The sequence below is a fragment of the Hibiscus syriacus genome, unplaced genomic scaffold, assembly GCF_006381635.1.
Source record: "Hibiscus syriacus cultivar Baekdansim isolate YM2019G1 unplaced genomic scaffold, ASM638163v2 tig00112123_pilon, whole genome shotgun sequence".
Classification (NCBI taxonomy): Eukaryota; Viridiplantae; Streptophyta; class Magnoliopsida; order Malvales; family Malvaceae; genus Hibiscus; species Hibiscus syriacus.
Genome location: NW_024063257.1, coordinates 204,881 through 223,378, shown reverse-complemented (window position 1 = coordinate 223,378; position 18,498 = coordinate 204,881). Strand labels below are relative to the sequence as shown.

The 18,498-nt window shown below is 37.3% G+C and overlaps 3 protein-coding genes across 4 annotated transcripts; 1 reads left to right on the top strand and 2 right to left on the bottom strand.

Annotated features, from left to right (window-relative positions):
• Positions 1-82: 82 nt before the first annotated feature.
• LOC120174786 (polyadenylate-binding protein RBP45-like) lies at positions 83-3,466 on the bottom strand. 2 transcript variants are annotated; one of them, XM_039181533.1, is made up of 6 exons: positions 3,042-3,466; positions 2,202-2,673; positions 944-993; positions 742-872; positions 552-648; positions 83-467 (listed from the first exon to the last, which is right to left on the bottom strand). In XM_039181533.1, exons 1-6 carry the CDS (start codon positions 3,372-3,374, stop codon positions 288-290), a joined length of 1,263 nt encoding a protein of 420 aa, XP_039037464.1. In that variant the 5' UTR covers positions 3,375-3,466; the 3' UTR covers positions 83-287. The 2 variants fall into 2 exon arrangements, with proteins under 2 accessions (XP_039037464.1, XP_039037465.1); XM_039181534.1 differs by having other exon boundaries at positions 944-990.
• Positions 3,467-11,633: 8,167 nt separating this feature from the next.
• Positions 11,634-14,310, bottom strand: LOC120174782 (taxadiene 5-alpha hydroxylase-like). Its single transcript, XM_039181530.1, has 8 exons — positions 14,257-14,310; positions 13,792-13,888; positions 13,598-13,697; positions 13,216-13,459; positions 12,923-13,114; positions 12,326-12,764; positions 12,065-12,252; positions 11,634-11,834 (listed from the first exon to the last, which is right to left on the bottom strand). The coding sequence occupies exons 1-8, from the start codon at positions 14,308-14,310 to the stop codon at positions 11,634-11,636; spliced, it is 1,515 nt and encodes a 504-aa protein (XP_039037461.1).
• A 369-nt stretch (positions 14,311-14,679) lies between these two features.
• LOC120174771 (pentatricopeptide repeat-containing protein At1g61870, mitochondrial-like) lies at positions 14,680-16,409 on the top strand. The gene has a single exon (XM_039181525.1). It carries the CDS (start codon positions 14,713-14,715, stop codon positions 15,904-15,906), a length of 1,194 nt encoding a protein of 397 aa, XP_039037456.1. The 5' UTR covers positions 14,680-14,712; the 3' UTR covers positions 15,907-16,409.
• Positions 16,410-18,498: the final 2,089 nt, after the last annotated feature.

Below are 18,498 nucleotides of genomic sequence, written 5' to 3'. Positions count from 1 at the left end.
TCTAACGAGTTGTTATGAGTTAATTGCGCATCAACTCATTTAAAAATCTGCAAGCAAATCAAATTTTTAAAAGTTGTCTCAAAAAGAAAACCATACGATAAAATCTGAACACCAAGAAAGTACAAAATTTTGTGATAAAAGGAAGGTTTAAACAGTGTATGCATGCTATTAGCAAGGAGAATAACACAGCCTGAAATTATAGCCCTCCATAGTGAAACAAGGACATATCAAGCAGAACACATGTTCCTCATATTATTAAATAGAACAGCAGCCATGAGAGATTCAGCTTAGCTATATCCGACTTGTTGCTGCTGTTGCTGCTGCTGCTGAGGCTGCTGATAATTTCCGTAGCCGGGATATCTTCCATAGTACATGTTCGGGTCTTGGTGTGCAGCAGCATAACCATAACCGTATCCTTGACCATATCCATAATATCCACCGTTCCACTGGTTTGGATCTGGTTGAGCCTGCAATGCAATAATGCCAAAGGTTTCCACAGGTCTGTGAAAATACCAAGAAAAAGCAATTTGCCATCAAATTATCTAATCAACCTGTTTGTCTGAGGTGCTACGGCCCCATGAAAGCCGAATACTTTGTCCACCCAACTGACTCCCGTTCAATATTCGCAGTGCTTCTTCGGCACAGCTCCTGATGCGTTGCACAAGTACAAAACAGAAAAATAACATGAATTATCTCCCACCAAATAGAACTATACAGAAATACTGAGCAGTGTATCTTTACCTATCAGCATACTGAACAAATCCACATCGCTTGTTTTGTGGAATCTTCACATGCACCAACTGACCATACGGGCTAAAAACCTCTCTCAAATGATCTTCCGTCACATCAGAATCCAAATTGCCAACAAATATCTGCATGGAAACACGTGATCAGGAAAAAAACAAGAAACCATGTTTGTCACTGAAAGTAACAAAGTACCCACAGTTGTATTATTTGGATCATTCTCGTTCTGATTCCCTTGAGATGAAGCTGCTGCATACAAAAAATAAATGCGTAACAAATGGACAACATAAAGGGAAAATAATTTCCAAGATGAAACAACGAGAATACACAACAGTGCATAGACAGGACTCTTTCTAGAATCTTGTACTTCACACCTCTAGGGGCAGACACTTCAATGTTAAGGAGGAAAAAGAAATATAACCTGAAAAATGTTTACCCTGTTTGAATAATATGTTAAAGACCAAGGTCCCTCACTTGGCATAAACATGATTGTAGAAGCACATAAATAGTAACTGTTGCATATACAACAATAAACACAAAAAATAATGCACAATACCACTACAAATGTAAGATCAAAAACTCCCATTAGAGTAGAACCTATGGGGTAAAGGGAAAACCAGGGCAAAAAAATGCTAGAACACACAAATAAAAGAAAATGAAGACTGTCATTCATGTTGCTTTTTTCAGAGCCACAGCACACAGTGAGATCTCAGTGACTGAGACCGTAAAGGACTTGTGACCTAAAACTCTAGAACAGTAACAAGAAATATACACCAGGAGCAGCAGGACTAAACAATAAGATCACTCTAAAATGTAAAGGGACAAGGAAGCACATTACATATGTAAAACAGAAGTAAAGACTCCATGGTAAACTGAAATGTAACTCGACTGACACCTCTTACTAACCAGAGAAGCAAAAGTTGACTGACAGAGCTCAGCCAGAACTGAAATGAACTTCTAAATGTATTGACTGACGTAAACACAAAACTGACCTAAGTGAGGGCTCGGACTATAGAGGTAACCATTTCAGCTGAAATCAGTACCAGGCCCCATGATGATATAGACTCATGATGCCCTGCTCTGAGACAACAGGAGTTTATAAGTTGTTGCATGTTTCAAATTTTCAACAGAATTATGGTGCCCAAATGTTAAAGGAAAGTACAGGAAGGAAAATGTAGTGGAAACTGCTGCTCAACTTCTAGAGAATAACTGAAACAAAGAACTTAAAACAATGTTAAGCACTTCAGAACAAATTATAATTGGAAATATGCCCAAATAACCTTATCCTTAAAGCAGATAAATCATAAATGCAACTATCAAATTTAACTGACACAAAAGAAAAACAGACACAAAAGAGTACAAGAAGATTAGATGTAGTCAAATTTAAACATGCAGGTAAGATGAATAAAAGTATCCCAAATGCCTTGGATAGAACAAAAAACCATCAGCAAACATACCAGCTGGATATTGCTGTGCAGCGCCAATCTTCTTGTTAGTAGCTGGCCCTATGCGCATGGGCCTAGTTGAACAAAAAGCACCATTCATCTCAGACATTGCTCGATTGTATTCAGTTTCATCTCCAAACCTAACAAACCCATATCCTTTTGTGCGCCCAGTGGCCCTATCAGTCACAACCTTCGCACCCTTCACAGATTGGAAGTGTACCCTGAAAGTCTCTTGAAGCATGTAATCTGTAACATCAGCAGCCAAGTCTCCAACAAAGATAGTAAACTCAGGGGACTCTTCTCGCTTTTCACCTGAACTAAAGGATGCCCAGTTCAACCTATAGTTGCTATCACCATTCGGCATGGGTGTACCATTGTATGTTTGTAAAACTCTCTCAGCAGCAGCTCGTGAAAGAAACTCAATAAACCCATAGCCCTCCACTTGACCCGTTTGCTTGTTGCGGATAACTTTCACAGAAGCAACCTGTGAGAGAACCGAGAGTTGAATATCTCACGCATACATCATACATAAATAAAGTTTAAACATACTTATAACATAAGAAGTTAAAAACTTGAGTAACAATGACAAATCTAAAATCTGAATGCTTGCTAGTCCTAGCGATGGACATTCAAATTGGCGTACAATACCCAAAACAAAAAACCTTTTAAAAAAATTAAATCCAAAAACAAAATTGTATCTTCGTGCATATAGATTTTCACCAAAGAAATTATATATCAATCAACACAAAACTCAAAAACCAATCTGAAAAATTAACACAAAACCAAAAATCAAAGATTGAATACCTCTCAGGAAAAAACAATAGATAATAATGAGTAAAAGACGTTGAATACCTCCCCAGTTTGGGCAAAACAGCTCAAGAGATAATTCTCATCCATATAGTACTGCAAATCTCCGATCCACAAAGTCCGAACCTCATCTGCGCTAGCCGGTTGACCAGATTGACCCGATGCCGGTTGCTGAGCCGGCACCCCAGCCGAACCCTGATGTGGGGGCCACATCGGAGGAGGATGACTCTGATGCGGCATCATGTACATGTAAGGTTGCTGCGACTGAGGAGCCGGCGGAGGTTGCTGGTATTGGTACTGTTGCTGGGCCGGTGGAGCTCCCGCCATAGACGGTGGCGGGGCCATTGGAGGTGGTACCATACCCGGTTGCTGCATCATCTTCAGTTTGGGTATTGAGAGAGGGACTCGAAGGGAACAAAACCCTAACCCTAGATAAGGTAAGGTTTGGGAGATGTGAAAGAGAGGAAGCAATCGTAGGGAAAGGAAAAGCTTTTAAAGGCGTGGAAAGCTTACGTTTCATAAAATGACTGAAATAGTTTGGTTCTTAGATGTTTGAAAGTGAAAAAAGCTAGGGATATTTCGGTAATTTCCTCAAATTAAAATAGAGTAAATTTGGGTTCAAATTCATGTATACTGAAAGGTTATATTGCAATTTTGGTCCCTCGACTATGTTCAAATTCAATATTTAATTCTCATATTTAATTTAGCATAACTTTACTCCTTTACTTTCACAATATTATTAGTCAATAAAAAAATAGTCTCCCCACTGGAGCAACGCTTCCTAAAGCAGATTCGCTACACTCTGGAGCAAGAGGGACCGTCTTCGTCGACAATCTTAGCAGGAGAGTTTCAAGAGGAGTCCTCAGGGAGCTCTTCAATCACCATGGTAAGGTCACCAAGGTCTTCATGCCCCTCATCAACTGAAGACCAAGATACAAAAGAGGCCACCTTCTCTTTAGTTCACTTTGAGAGTCAGAGAGACATGTTGAATGCCATTGAGAAAGTGAACGACACCATGATTGATTGGAAAAGAGTGTCAGTGGGGGTGGCAAAATACGCGAAGAAGCAAGAAAGAGTTGCTAGGGCTGGGAAAGAAGTTGAAAGACCGGATAGGCGGGAACTACCTTTCAACAGAAGTTTCCAAGCTAGGCCTGAGTTATTCAACAGTTTCTGTGACGGAAGATCATACAAGGATGCACTAGCGAACCGAGAAGGCGATAGAAAAGTAGAAAAGCCGATAAACGTCTTCATACTAGCAAAGGAAAAGGAGTGGTTGAAGCTTTCTCTAACTGGGGTATGAAATCCGATTATGAGATCAACTTTGTACAGCAAGGTCTTCACAATGACGGAATAGACGTTAAAATAACAAGATGGGGTTATGCGTGGAATGTTGTCATCGTTACCTTTCAGTCAGAAGAAGAACTAAGAGAAGCATGGTTAAATAAAAAGATGGAATTGTTTTATTGATTTGAGTGGTTAGACCATCTAGTAATGGAAATAGGACTTCCGATGACTTTCTACTCCGTCGACCTAATTGGAGTGCCTTTAAGCTGCTGACATGAATCTCTGTTTTCTAGTTTGGCAAGTCGTTGGGGTCTGCTGGTGTGCATCAGAGAGAAATCAATAAAGAAAGAGGATCTAACGACAGCTAAGTTGATGATGAGAGTTATAAGTCCTTTTGACATTCCAAAGTCAGTTTCTATTCTCTCGGAAGGTAGGACTTACAAGATCGGAATCAAAATTGGTCCAACTGTATCAAAACCAGAGGATAGTGAGTTACAGAATTTCGAAGATGATCCAAAAGGAATTTTGAAGCACGACTCATCAGAGGAGAAGGCACATGGTGGTCGGAACTCACAGGCGGTAGTGGACACCCAATTTTCTCAATCTGAATCCCAAAATAGAGTAGCCAAATGGCTTAATGATAATAAGACAGGTGGCAACCATGGTAGGATGGATGGCACTGTCTCGAGGAACCCATCATTGAGATTGGAATCGGTGAAGAAGACTGTAATGAGAATCAAAATTACAACACCATCACACACCTCAGGAAGAGTGGATGTGATGATGGACAAAAGTGTGAAATTGAGATATCTCTTCGGCAGGAGAAGGAAATATTAATGTTGGGCTAGTTGGACCAACTGCCCAGGAACAGACTGCAGTGTTTAAGGATTTGGGCCAATATCATAATCAGATGGGTATTGGGCCAATTAATCTTGGGTCCACACATCCAAAAAAAGGCCGATTATTAATCCCAACTCTGATGAACCTAGGATTTCTACAGAATGCCAGAATCAGAAACACTAAAACAACCATCAAAAACTGGTCAGGAAACAAAAACGCTGCATCAAAATCATACATCTGCTGGCTCACCTAATTCTTTGGCTGAACTTAGAAAGGAATTAATAGAGGTTGTGCAAACTGGAAGAAAAAAATATGGCATCAAAAATCTACATCCAAATGGATGAAAGGAGGAGACCAAAATTCTAGATACTTCCAAATACGTGCTTCAAATAGGAGAAGGGTAAGCTCTATAAATTCTTTTAGGGTTAAGGGCAATCTTATTCAAGAGCCTTCTATCATTAAGGATTGTGTTCGAGATCATTTTTTTGATATTTAAAACTCGATGTCAACCTTGGAAGTAGAAGACATGGATTTGAATTTTGCTACTCTATCCAACTAACGAAGCCTCTTACTGGAAAAGGAGTTCTCGAAAGAAGAAATATGGATTTGAATATGGGATTCTTTAAAAAAAAATTGGATCTATCTTAAAGAATACATTGTGAAATTCTTCAAGAATTTCTTTTCGGACAGAAGCTGGGAACATGGAGTCAACTACACCTTCATTACCCTTATCCCCAAGAAACCTAATCCTAACAACATAAATGACTATAGGCTCATCAGCCTGGTGGAGAAATATACAAGATACTCTCAAAGGTTATCTCAAGAAGGTTAAGGTTGTGTGTTAATGACATAATCAGCTCATCCCAATTTGTTTTCATCCCAGGACATCAAATTCTAGATTGCTCCTTCATTGTTAACGAAGGGATAGACTATTGGAGAAAGAAAGACCTTCAAGGAGTTGTGTTTAAAGTAAACTTTAGAAAGCCATATGATACAGTGGAGTGACCAATCTTGATTCAAGTTATGGAGAAAATGGGCTTTGAGGAGAGATGGTGAAAATGGATCAAGAGGTGTATATCTTCAGCCTCTATATCGGTTTTGGTAAATGGAGTCCCTACTGAGGAACTTTCAATGGCTAAGGAACTTAGACATGGATGTTCTCATTCCCCCACTACTCTTCAATCTGATAGGGGAACTTCTTAATCTTTTGTTGACTAAGGCGGTCTCTATTGGGTTGTTCAGTGGTTTCTCTATAGGAAGAACTGAGGGATCCTTTATGCTTTCACATCTACAATTTGGGAATGATTGTATAATTTTCTGCATAGCTTCGATTAGATAGATTAGAAATGTGAAGAAGGTTTTATGAGTGTTCGAAGTAATGTTTGGACTCTAATTGAATTTCTCTAAAAGCATATTATTTGGGATCAATAGAACCAAAGAAGAGGTTAAAGAATGGGCTTCGACCATTGGATGTGCAGTTTGTACTTTTTTTCAGATTACCTTGGCCTCCCTCTTGAAGCAAAAAAGAATTTAGCAACCTTGTGGGAACCAATCATTTAGAAATTCCACACTTAAACTTGTTGGGTGGAAAACAAAAACTCTTTCATTGGCTGGAAAACTTATATTACTTAAGTCAGTTTTTACTTTCTCCCAACTTATTATCTCTCGATTTTCAAGCTCCCCTCAAGTGTTAACAAGAATATAAATTCCATTATGACGACATTCTTATGGGGGATGAGCAAAGAAGGATAGGATTAATTGGATTAACTGGTCTACAATTAATCTTTTAAATAGTGTGCAAATCAAAAGATAATGGATGATTAGGTGTTGTGGATCTTAATCTTTTAAATAGAGCTTTATTAGGCAAATGGTCTTGAAAGTTTGCAAATAAGCAGGATTCTGAGTGAAGGAAACTAATGTGTAACAAATACAATCTAGACAGCAGAACCTTGTTATTCAACAATCAGATATATGCACATGCTTCTTGGATTTAAAGAGGTGTGGTAAACAATCACTTTAAGAACGATGACTTTGGCTCCAACTTCTACAATCATCTACAAGTTAAGTTGGGGACTAATGGGTTTATCCAGTTTTGACATGATACTTGGATTATGGAAGCGTCGCTTAAAAGTATTTTTCCTAGACTCTTCATCATCTCTGTCAACAAAAATGGAAGATTAGCTAATTCAGGAGAGTTTAGAATTGGGGATTGGAATTGGAATTTTGAAATGAGAAGGAACTTGAGTGATTGGGAGCTTGTTCAATGGGTTGAGCTAATGTCAATCATAAATAATACCAGTCTTGTGGGAAACTCGAGAGACTGTCTAATCTAGAGAGGGAGTGGGGATGTAATTTACTCAGTTAGATCTTGCATTGTCTTATGCTCGAACATGGAATAAGAATACTAATTTTGGAAATTACACTTTTGAAAGGGTTTGGTTTGTTAGCATAATGTATAAACATCATGCACGTGATGTTGCTCGTTAGTTGAGTAGTTAGCAGAGGTTGTTAGGCAGTCAGTTTAGGTTGTTAAAGTCAGTTAAGGAGTCTGTTAAGCATAAACTAGCATCTTGAAGTTGTATATAAACAACAACATCATTGTACATCACTCAGATTGATTGAGTATGAAATACAAAGTATAGTTTCTTCATTTCCATTGGATTCCTAACATGGTATCATTCGCCAAACGGTCCTGACTTCATTTGTTCTTTCGCTGCATGGAAGAGGATGAGAAAGTCGTCAACGCCGCCCGTCGAGCCGGCGCCGAGATTGAATCCGTCAAGAAATCGAATGCTGAAGTTTTGCAAAATGGTAGCACAAAGATCACGCACATTCTATCTGTTCTAAGCTCTGCATCAACATCGTTTTTCTCTGAATGGTGTAGTGGTTTCACAATCCCTACCAAGGAAATTAAAAAGGTATACGTAGGTGGGTTCATGATGCTGCAGCTACCGGGGATCATTCACATGATGATTCTAAGAGTTCTTTGGCACCCCAGAAGCTGTTGTACTTGTTGGAATATGCAGGGAATGATTTGAAAATGGTGAGAATGGCAGTGCCAATTAGAGATATGGAGAGCGAGAATTTGTTGGATTACCTAGACCCAGGTCTTGGTTTCATTGGTCAAAGCAAAAAAGAGGGATCTATTTTGGTGCATTATTTTGTTGGAGTGTCAAGAAGTGCGACTATAATATGGCATATTTGATGAGAACCCAACAACTATCTCAAGAAGGTGCCCTTGAATCTCTAAAGCTAAGTTGCGAGTTTGTGTGCCCTAACGATGGGTTTTTAGAGCAGTTAAAAATGTTTGAAGAAATGGGTACACTGGAGACCAATGATGTTGTTTCTGCATAGTAGTATAATTCTTTTGTGTGTTTAAACAGAAGTTTAATTTTGTATTCATTTTGTTGCTTATATCTCAAAGTGTCATGGGACTTGAAAGCTTCACAGCCAAGAGTCCATAAAAAAATATCAAGGAACCTTGTAAAAGAGGGTGAAGACGAAAGAAATGAAGGTGAATAAGAAGAACGAAAGGAAGCATCAGCACTTTCAATTCAAAATGGACAGAAGGAAGCATCGGCAATTTCGATTCAAGTGAACGGAAGGAAGCGTCCGCACTTTCGATTCAATTGTTCAGGGCTAAGATGTAGAAGAGAAGAAGAAGAAGTAGAGGGAATGTTAACATGATGTATAAACATCATGCACGTGTTGTTGCTCGTACTAGTATAGCGTACATGATATGTTAGTTGAGTAGTTAGCAGAGGTTGTTAGTCAGTCAGTTTAGGTTGTTAAAGTCAGTTTAGGAGTCTGTTAAGCATAAGCTAGCATCTTGAAGTTGTATATAAACAACAACATCATTGTACATCACTCAGATTGATTGAGTATGAAATACAAAGTATAGTTTCTTCATTTACATTGGATTCCTAACAGGTTCCACCAAGGGTGGAGTCTTTTATATGGTAAGTGATACATAAAAAATTGGTTGTTAAAGTAGATCTCATAATAAGAGGAGTTCAAGGAATTTCAGACCCCCTATGCCCTATGTGCAAATTAGAAATAAAATCCTCCTCACATCTATTCTTTTCTTGTAGAGTTGCTTGGTGGCTATGTAGCAATTTATTGCAATTTTGGAAAATTTATGTTATTCTACACAAAAATGCCTTAAAACTTCCTCTCTGCATGGGAGGAATTGGTGCCACAATCAACCATTTATAGGTTCATTCCAGGGGCGGTTCTATGGACAATATGGAAATGCAAGAATGCTATTGTTTTTGAAAAAGAAAGTTAGACTTATTTAACTATTTTGCACAGCAAAATTCAAATTAGCAACATGGTTCCTAGCCAAATTTCCTAGTTCTCCAACTTTGATGGACTCCATCATTAATGATCTCTCTATAAGGGACCCATTCCCAACTCAAATCCACAACCAACGTCATCTATACCCTGGTGGCTTCTTTAAAATGAATGTGGATGCATCAGTAAAGTTTGATTGGAAAGCTAGTAGTGTTGGTGGGATTCTTCGAGATAACTCTAGCACAATACCTGGGACCTTCTCAGAACCTGCTGGTCATGGCCCCCTAGCCTTTATAGAGCTGTTAGCCATTAGAACATGTCTAAGTTATTTTGAAGAATCGAGATGGAGCTCTAAGGGGCGTTAGATTATTAAAAGCGACAGTAAGAATTGTGTGGAGTGGATAAAGAATTTAGATGTATGTCCGAGTATTTAAGCTGCAGTCTCTAAGGAAATTGCTGATAGAATTAGAAGCTTCCAAGGTATTATCCGTTGGATAGCCAGGCCAACAAACTTAGAAGCAGACGCTTTAGCTAAGGCAGAAAATGATTAAATGAGAGACTTTTTATGGGTTACGAGTGTGTCTATTGCAAGGGATAAAGTATTGTGGTTGGGTTACACAATATGGTATTAAGTATTGTGTATTATTCCTTTATATTACAATAAAATATGAGGCACTCTTTTCCCCTTCTACTTTTTACTGAAATACACTTTTGCACTCTAATAATTATCAAGGAGATTTTTAATAAGGCCTCTAATCTAATTCCTATAAAAAAAAATTATTAGTCAATCCTACTAATATACATTTTCTTAAAACACTTATTTTGAATCAAATTGCACCGAATTATTAATCATTCCAAATATTAATATAATTGACTATTCAATAAAAATATTGACGTAATGTTTATTATTGAAGAACCTCTTTCAACTCATCATATTAACATGTATCTTTTTATATTAGAAGTTTTTCTAAGAAAATCTACTATAACAATTTTGATTGGAATAGTTAAACTGTTCAAATTAACTAAAAACAATATAAAATAAAATGTTCAAGTGTGCTAAAAGCACTCAAACTTAAAAAATCATTACGTTTATGAAATTTGTAAGTATGTAATTAAATTTTTATATTTTAAAAATGTATCAATCCATTCCTATAAGGGTAAATTACACCATTTTCACTGAATTTTACTTTATCTCATATTTTACTCACTGTATTTTCAATTTTTTCTATTTTGTCCTAACGGCTATTGCTCTGTTGGTGGTTTTAGCTTGAGATACCCTGTTGTACTAGTGGGTTGCTGGTTATCCTTTAATTTGTGTCTATTTTGTATAAATGTTGTAAATCGTCAAATTGGCGGTTAAATTGAGTACAAAGGAACACAATTACATTGAAATGCTAAAGAGTGCTTTATGTTTTAATGGACTCTAACAGAGTCCTTAGGCTCCATTTCGATCAGCATCCCGTTACTGAAAACTGGAAACGGCATTCTTGAGAAGGGATTGTCCGAGTAATAGAGCTTCCCCCTAAACCGAGTCACCAGGTAATGAATTGTGACCAACGATTCGATTCTTGAGAACTCGGTCCCGGGACAAATCCATGTTGTAACACTCATAACCCGTATACGCAAACCAATACGAGTTACATATATCATATCAGAAATTCAAAACATTTATTTAATTAAACTAAGTAAAATTTTGTTTCATTCAAATATCTCAAATTTCATAACTTGAACAATTATTATAAAATAATTATTCAGAGAAAAATCATAATATTTATTCATATTATTAATTATATTTAATACTAATTATATTAAGAAATTATATAAATTTCATTCTCGTATGCATGCCAGCTAAGACTTTTAGAACACAGTAGGATGTCATCATTGTTACTTGTAAATATTTCCTTGGTGATTGATGCCAAACTCAGTTCCTTACTCTTGTCTTCTCTTTTTCCTATGTGTGAAAATCATCACAAACTAAGTATACAGTTAGTGAGACAATCATATGAATATTTAAAGCAACGCAAAAAAATAAATTTAAATGAATAACTGATCACTTTACATGTATTTCAACCATGTTATCATATATTAATATGATATAACTGAATATCAAGTTTCTTATCAATATATTTGTCATTCATCCCATAATAAGTTATTTATATGTTTATCATTTATTAATCAATAAACCATAACTCAATTTAAACCGGATCCTGAGTATTCAAGTCAAATATATATATCGTAGTGCAAAAATAGTCTATGCTTACGATCTAATGCTAATCCGGATATGATACGTGCTCCTCCTCCGAAAGCCGCGAAGCAATACGGCGGGATCGGTCCTTGTTTCTCAAAACGTAATGGATCGAACTTCGATGGGTCTGGGAAAAGTCGCTCGTCCATGTGTGTCATGTTTGTAGCCCAAATCACCTAAAATTTTCATGCATATATGATTAGAGATATTTCACATATGCATCAAAGATCAGCTTGGTTAAAGATAGGTCAAATTCTACCTTTAGTTCGGTACTGGAATTTCAAATTTTGAAAAGTATAGGGATTAAAATTTACTAAATTAGAATATAGGGAGATAGGCTAAATAAATAATTTTTGCATAATACAAGGACAATAGCCAGATTTTATCTTAAAGATATAGTTCATACTTGCCGTCCTTTTGGGGTAGTGTATCCTTCATATTCAAACTCTTTGAGGACTTTCCTGAAAGAACCTAACAGTGGAGGGTTCATTCTTAAAGTCTCCATGGCCACACTCCATGTGTATTTCATCTTGGCAAGGTCATCCCAAGTTAAAAGGTCCTCCAAAGTCTTGGTCTTGGCTATCTCTTCATGTTCTATATTTTCAAAGCTTAGACCGTAAGTTATTCCGGAAGTCAATAAGTTCCGAAAACAGAATGGTCGGCTTACCTTGCACGATTTTCTCATAGATGGACCGATCCGTACCCAAAAGCTTGACCAAGAAGGTAATGAGAACGGAGGATGTGTCGTGCCCTGTTATCATTACACCTATTACGTTGTCCACGATTTCTTCATCAGACATACGAATTGAAGGGTCCTTTCCCATACCAAGTAAGCAATTGATGAGATCCTTGTTAGGATTGACCATCCGTTGCTCCAATACGGCCCTCCTTTCATTTATAAGATCCTTGATCAATGTTCGAATCTTTGCACTTGCTTTCAGGCTGCGGTTCAACTGTGTGAAGGGGAGATTTATTGGTAGCGACGACAGCGCGTTCATCATACGCAGAATAAGTTTGACGAGATCGTTTCTTCTTTCCTCTTGTTCTATGCCGAAAAGGAGAGAGCTCATGATGTTGAATGTGAGAGTCTTCATCACTGGCATTACCTGTGTAGATGATCAAACAGAATCAAAATTGTGAAGGACTAATTGCACCTAAAATCTCAAACTACTTGTCATTATCAATAACGTATCAATCAAGTCCTTTCAATTTACATGTCGATTTAGGTGTTAAATGTTGTATTCTAGCAGCATAGACGGCTTACCGTGACCTTTTGAGCCCCATGCCAAAGCATCTCCAAATGATTTCTCAATTCTTCATCTATCTTCCCAAAATATTGATTTAACATTTCAGGCTTCAAAAACGAAACAACGGCTCCCCTCACACTCTTGTGATCGTCGCCGGTCAGCTCTGTCAAATTTCTCTCCCCACAGATCTTTCTAAACGGAGCTGGTTGCTGGTTTCCAAGTATGTTAGATCACAAGTGAAGATGAATTTGTTAGCGCTCTGCCCATGTATGAAGACCGTCCGGGTACCAAGGAGGCTGAGTTTCGAAACCGGACCGTACTTCCTGGATTGTTCTTGAAGCCATTGTTCGATATCGTTGGTCCGCATCGCGTGCATAAAGCTAAGGCTATGGCCTATGAAGGGAAACCCCAGGGAACCCGGTGGAAGGTTTTTGGAGTTTTTCCTCCTCATGGCAAGGTAAATAGAAGAAACAAGTAGAAAACACAAAAGTGAACCAGATTGAAAGGTCCATTGTTGAAGAGTGGTCTGAGGGGAGGGGTGGCTGATGGCAGTCCTATTTGCAGGAAAAATTACGGTATGTCGGAAACCGACAAGTAGCTCGGTCGGTTCACGTGGCGAGGTTTAAGACGGTGATGTTTTTTGTGATTCCTTCACTTGTTCTCGAGTGTTTTGCGTTGTCCGCTAGACCTACATGCTTTTATCCTCTGCATTTGGGAGCTTTTCCCACATGAACAAACAGTCAAGGACATTCTCTGAGTAAAGATCTTTGTTTAAATCGTCAAAATTAGAGGCTTCTTGCGAGTAGCATATTATAAAATGCCAATGAAACATTTGTTTTTATCATTTGACAGAAAAATACAAGATAATAATATTTCTAGAACAAACAGAAGAACTGGCTCTTGCAGGGGCTTGCTGGTTTGTTGTGCCTTGTGCTCAAAGCACACAAGCCACGAGGCCATGGTTTGAGGGCCAGTAGCCTCAGCTGAGAACAAATAGAAGAGAACAAGTGATAAATAGTAATGCCGACGACAAACTAAGCCTTTCCCACTGCATAAGGCTAACTATGCAGTGTTACTGTGTATTCACGAACATAATCGACCTATGTTGCTTCAACTCTCATTTTTATTCAACTATTTATTTCCGAAACATTGGTATGGGGATATGAACTCCAGGGATTCTTCAAAATATATGAAAAAAAACCAAGGATATATACTACACTTACACTCAAATTCAAATAACATAATGTTGCTGAGACGACAACCAAGTGAATATTTGAACAACAGTTGAGTGAATCAAATAAAAATGAATGGAAACTTGAAAATTGAAAAGAGTGAACTTTATAGTGAGTACTGTAGACTCATTGGTTTCGTCCCACCAGCTGGATACCATAGCTGGAACCTCCATGGGAGCTAAATTCAGTGGTATTTTTGTTATTCTAAATTTCTAACCGTATCTCTTATTTTCCCGACTTTACAAGGGAAAAGGTCAAAAGCCCCCAGAACCAAACAGAAAAAAAAACAGAACGAAGTTGCAAAAACAGCAAAGAAACAACTCAGAGAGATACAAAGTAAGGATTTTGTAATAACCAAACCAAAGGGGATGAAGATGAAACAATTAGATAGTTGAGTAATCAAATTGAAAATTTATAAAGTTAATTGACCAAAAAAGAAATATGATAAAATTTGAGTGATAAAAAGAGTATTTTTACCCTTTTTTCCTTTGCCCAGTTAAAAGGCTGCTCTTGCTGCTATTTTCAACTGCGAAGCCTTCAGCTTTACAAAAAAAATAAACTTTGATCGGAAAAAAATGGCCTTATTCTCCCGCATCCGTTCTCCGACCGCTGTAGCTTTTCGCCTCCGCTACTTTTCCACCCTCTCCAAAGAGGCATCCACCCCTCTAACCTCCCACCAAAAATCACGCGCCGCTCTCTCCCTCCTAAAATCCGAGCAAGACCCCGACCGCATCATCGAAATCTGCCGCGATGCCTCCCTCACGCCATCATCCAATCTCCACCGAATCGCTTTTTCCGTCGCCATCTCCAAACTCGCCGAAGGCAACCATTTCGAATCAATCCACCATTTCCTCAAGGAGCTCCGTTCCCGCCCCGACTTACAAAACGCGCGTTTCGCTTCCCATTCTTTAATCCTCTATGGTCAAGCCAAGATGCTAGACCGCGCCGTAACGGCCTTTGATGAATTTTACAACAAGGGGTTATGCCGTTCGACGAAATCATTGAACGCTTTGCTCGTGGCGGGGTTGATAGCTAAGGATTATGAAGAAGTGAAGAGGATATTTTCGGAATTTCCTCAAAGGTATGGGATCAATCCTAATATAGAAACTTATAATAATGCAATTAAAGCCTTTTGTCAATCTGGGTCTTCGAGTTCAGTCTATTCCATTTTGGTTGATATGAAAAACAAAGGAGTTAAACCGAATGCGACGACGTTTGGGACTTTGTTAACTGGGTTTTATGAGGAAGAGAAGTATGAAGACGTTGGGAAAGTGTTGAATTTGATGAAGGAATATGGGATTCCTGTTGGGGTTAGTACTTATAATATCAGGATTCAGAGCTTGTGTATGTTGAAGAAGTCTAATGAAGCTAAGGCTTTACTTCTCGGGATGATGTCGAAAGGGATAGACCCGAATTCGGTTACCTATAACCATTTGATTCATGGGTTCTGTAAGGAAGGGAATTTGGAGGAAGCCAAGTGCTTGTTTAATAGTATGGTGGACAGCAGTTTGGAGCCAGATAGTTATTGTTATTTTAATTTGGTGCATTTCTTATGTCAAGGTGGGGATTATGAGTCTGGTTTGAGGATTTGTAGGGAATGTATGGAGAAAAACTGGGTTCCGAAATTTTCGACTATGAAATTGCTTGTGAATGGACTTGTTAGCATATCTAAGGTTGAGGAGGCCAAGAAACTTATCCAGTATGTTAAGAAGAAGTTCTCGAAAAATTCAGATTTGTGGGATGAAATCGAGAAGGGTTTGTTGCGCTAGTAGAGAAGGTAACCATGGTGTCATAGGATGTTGTATAACATTAGTGATTATGAGGTCTAGCTGATTTTGTATGAAAATGGAAGCTAATTGGACGGTTATCCTTTAACATGATGGATCGTTTGCATTTTCAAGAAATACAGAGCTGATAATTACACATGAAGGAAAAAGGTTATATGTATATTCAACTAATATCATTAACAGATCTAGACAAGCTTTTGATGTGCATGTACTGTGATGGTAATCGGTTACTCCAGACATGAATCTGAGGGTTCTAATTTATCCTGGGAATCATGTGACTCAAAGTCTGCCATCAAGAGATATGTGCTGCAGCTGCAGCTGCATGAGTATTCACATTTCCCTTTCCATGCACTATGGTGAAGACTGCTTGGTTCTAGTGAGTACATCATGAGCATATCATTAATCATTTCCCCCCTGAAACGATCATTGTCATTTTGTTTGTTAATTAGTAAAAAATTCTGTTCTCTGAATACTAAATTGTTGCATTGCTCGGGTCACTTGTTATCAAGTTGATATTTATAATAGAATTAAAGCTGGTTTGGCTCTCTACTTACTGATAAAACTTTGCATTGATTTCAGCCTACTGAAGTTTTTCTTATTCTTTGTGTCATGCCTCATAAGTTTATCATATTCAAGTCTGCGTATTTGTGGAATTAGCTGGACACCATGTTCAAGAATTGAAAGTAGTAATCTCACATTCTCTTACTGTTAATTAAAATTGTGGTACATACTGGTACATAGCCTCGAAGGATGATAAATGATCCAATTCCTAGTGCTACATAGTTTTGTCTAATGTGGTCCCAAGTCCTAACCGAAAATTTTGCATGTGGAGTTTGTGCTTTGATTCCAGTGGGATCTACCATTAAGCGATGAGATTAGATATCTCATGTTTTATACAATCAGTCAAAAGTTTGCCATTAAGAGTTTTATACTAAATCGCATGTTTTGCCAATGCTGTATTCATCGAGTCATTGTCTCAGAGTGGCACTTAAAATTAAACCAAGTCCTTGTGATCAATCCTGGTATTTTTTCTTGTGTTGAGCTCCATACACATTGTAGAACCCACCGTTGTTGCAGCCGCTAGCCGGCTGTTGATATGCCGTTAAAATTAAGTTTTCTTGACATAATCTATTTGAGTGTGTGATTTACTGACCGGTAATCAGTCACTTTACCTTAAGTACGTGATACATGATCGAGTTTCCGGCATTCCAAACTCCAGTTGAAGGAGAGCCTGGACAACTAAAATTATCTGGAAAACTATGTTAACCTGCAAAAGTTTGGTCTTTTTCTGACAAGGAAGTAGTAACCATTTCGAAGATGCAGCATGCAGGGCTAGGAAATGCAAACTCTGTCATTGTCACGATCCCTCGACCGATAAGATACTACTGTTTTCCTAGACAGCCTCATACTGGCACTGTGAGCATTCTTTTCTCTTCGGATTTAGAGATTTATTATTAATCCCCCCGTTGATAAAGCAATTATCTGTGTTTATGAATTGACACGACAGAGACAAGACAATGTTCTTTGGGAAGTTATGTTTGAGGTTGATTTTCCTTGTCCTAGGATTCTTTTGCTAGAGTTGAGGGATAAATGATGATATGACGTACGATGAATTGCATAGGCCACGTTTGTCACGTTCAAGTTTTCCTTCCAACTTTAACCATGCAAAGTCAACGTAGGAAAAGAAACAGGTGTAATTCTAGTTTTAGTCCTTGTAGTTCAATTAAATAAAAAAATACTTATAAATCGGAATTAGTTCGGTTCAATTAATAAATAAGCATTTTAAAATTTGGTTTAATGATTATTCGGTACAATTATTAATTGAACCGGCCATTTGGATACTTACAAATAGATCTGAAATAGTATTTTTCTTCAAGTCACTTCAAACATTTTGGTTGAAATGTAAGTTTCATATTCAATTTATTTATTACAACTTAAGAAAGAAACAACTTTCTTTTTTAAATAAAGAAAAATAACTTAAATAGGCAATGTAATTTATTATTAAAGAGTCTCATATAAATAGAATTAAGATTAATTCAAAATATTTTTTAATTATTATTATTTAACTTTAAATTCAGTTTCAATTAGAATCAAACTATTCAAATTGGCATAGTTAAACTCTTTTATATGACCTATATATTTAAATTCAAGTTCAAGCTCGTTTCATATACATTATTAGGTCAGTTTTACTCAACTTGAATCTGAGTATAATACTCTTCCATATGTTATTCAATCCAATCCGATTTAGGAAAGTTTCACTCAATCCAATTGTTAAGATTAAAAAATGCAATCGCATCCGACCTGACACAAATATATATATATATATATATATATATATATATATATATATATATATATATATATATGATATTTATTAGGTAAAAAATATAAAGAAATGGGTATTATAACAATTATTCCTAAATATAAAAAAAGTCAATTTACTGTTATTCTCGGGTCTGACAGATCAAGTGTTTTTCACCATAAACTCATTGATCTCATCCTTCAAAAACTCCGACCTGACTCGGCCAAAATCTATTTTTTTTGAAAAAAATATCTATATGATTGGATAGTATC

Coding starts and splice junctions, on each gene's coding strand:
- LOC120174786 (XM_039181533.1), bottom strand. CDS start 3,374: ATGATGCAGCAACCGGGTATGGTACCACCTCCAATGGCCCCGCCACCG. Junction 2,674..3,041: donor GTTTTGCCCAAACTGGGGAG/GTATTCAACGTC, acceptor GTTCTCTCACAG/GTTGCTTCTGTGAAAGTTAT. Junction 468..551: donor GTAGCACCTCAGACAAACAG/GTTGATTAGATA, acceptor ATTGCATTGCAG/GCTCAACCAGATCCAAACCA.
- LOC120174782 (XM_039181530.1), bottom strand. CDS start 14,310: ATGGAGGTTCCAGCTATGGTATCCAGCTGGTGGGACGAAACCAATGAG. Junction 13,698..13,791: donor CTGCAAGAGCCAGTTCTTCT/GTTTGTTCTAGA, acceptor ACTCGCAAGAAG/CCTCTAATTTTGACGATTTA. Junction 12,765..12,922: donor ATGGGGCTCAAAAGGTCACG/GTAAGCCGTCTA, acceptor TCATCTACACAG/GTAATGCCAGTGATGAAGAC.
- LOC120174771 (XM_039181525.1), top strand. CDS start 14,713: ATGGCCTTATTCTCCCGCATCCGTTCTCCGACCGCTGTAGCTTTTCGC.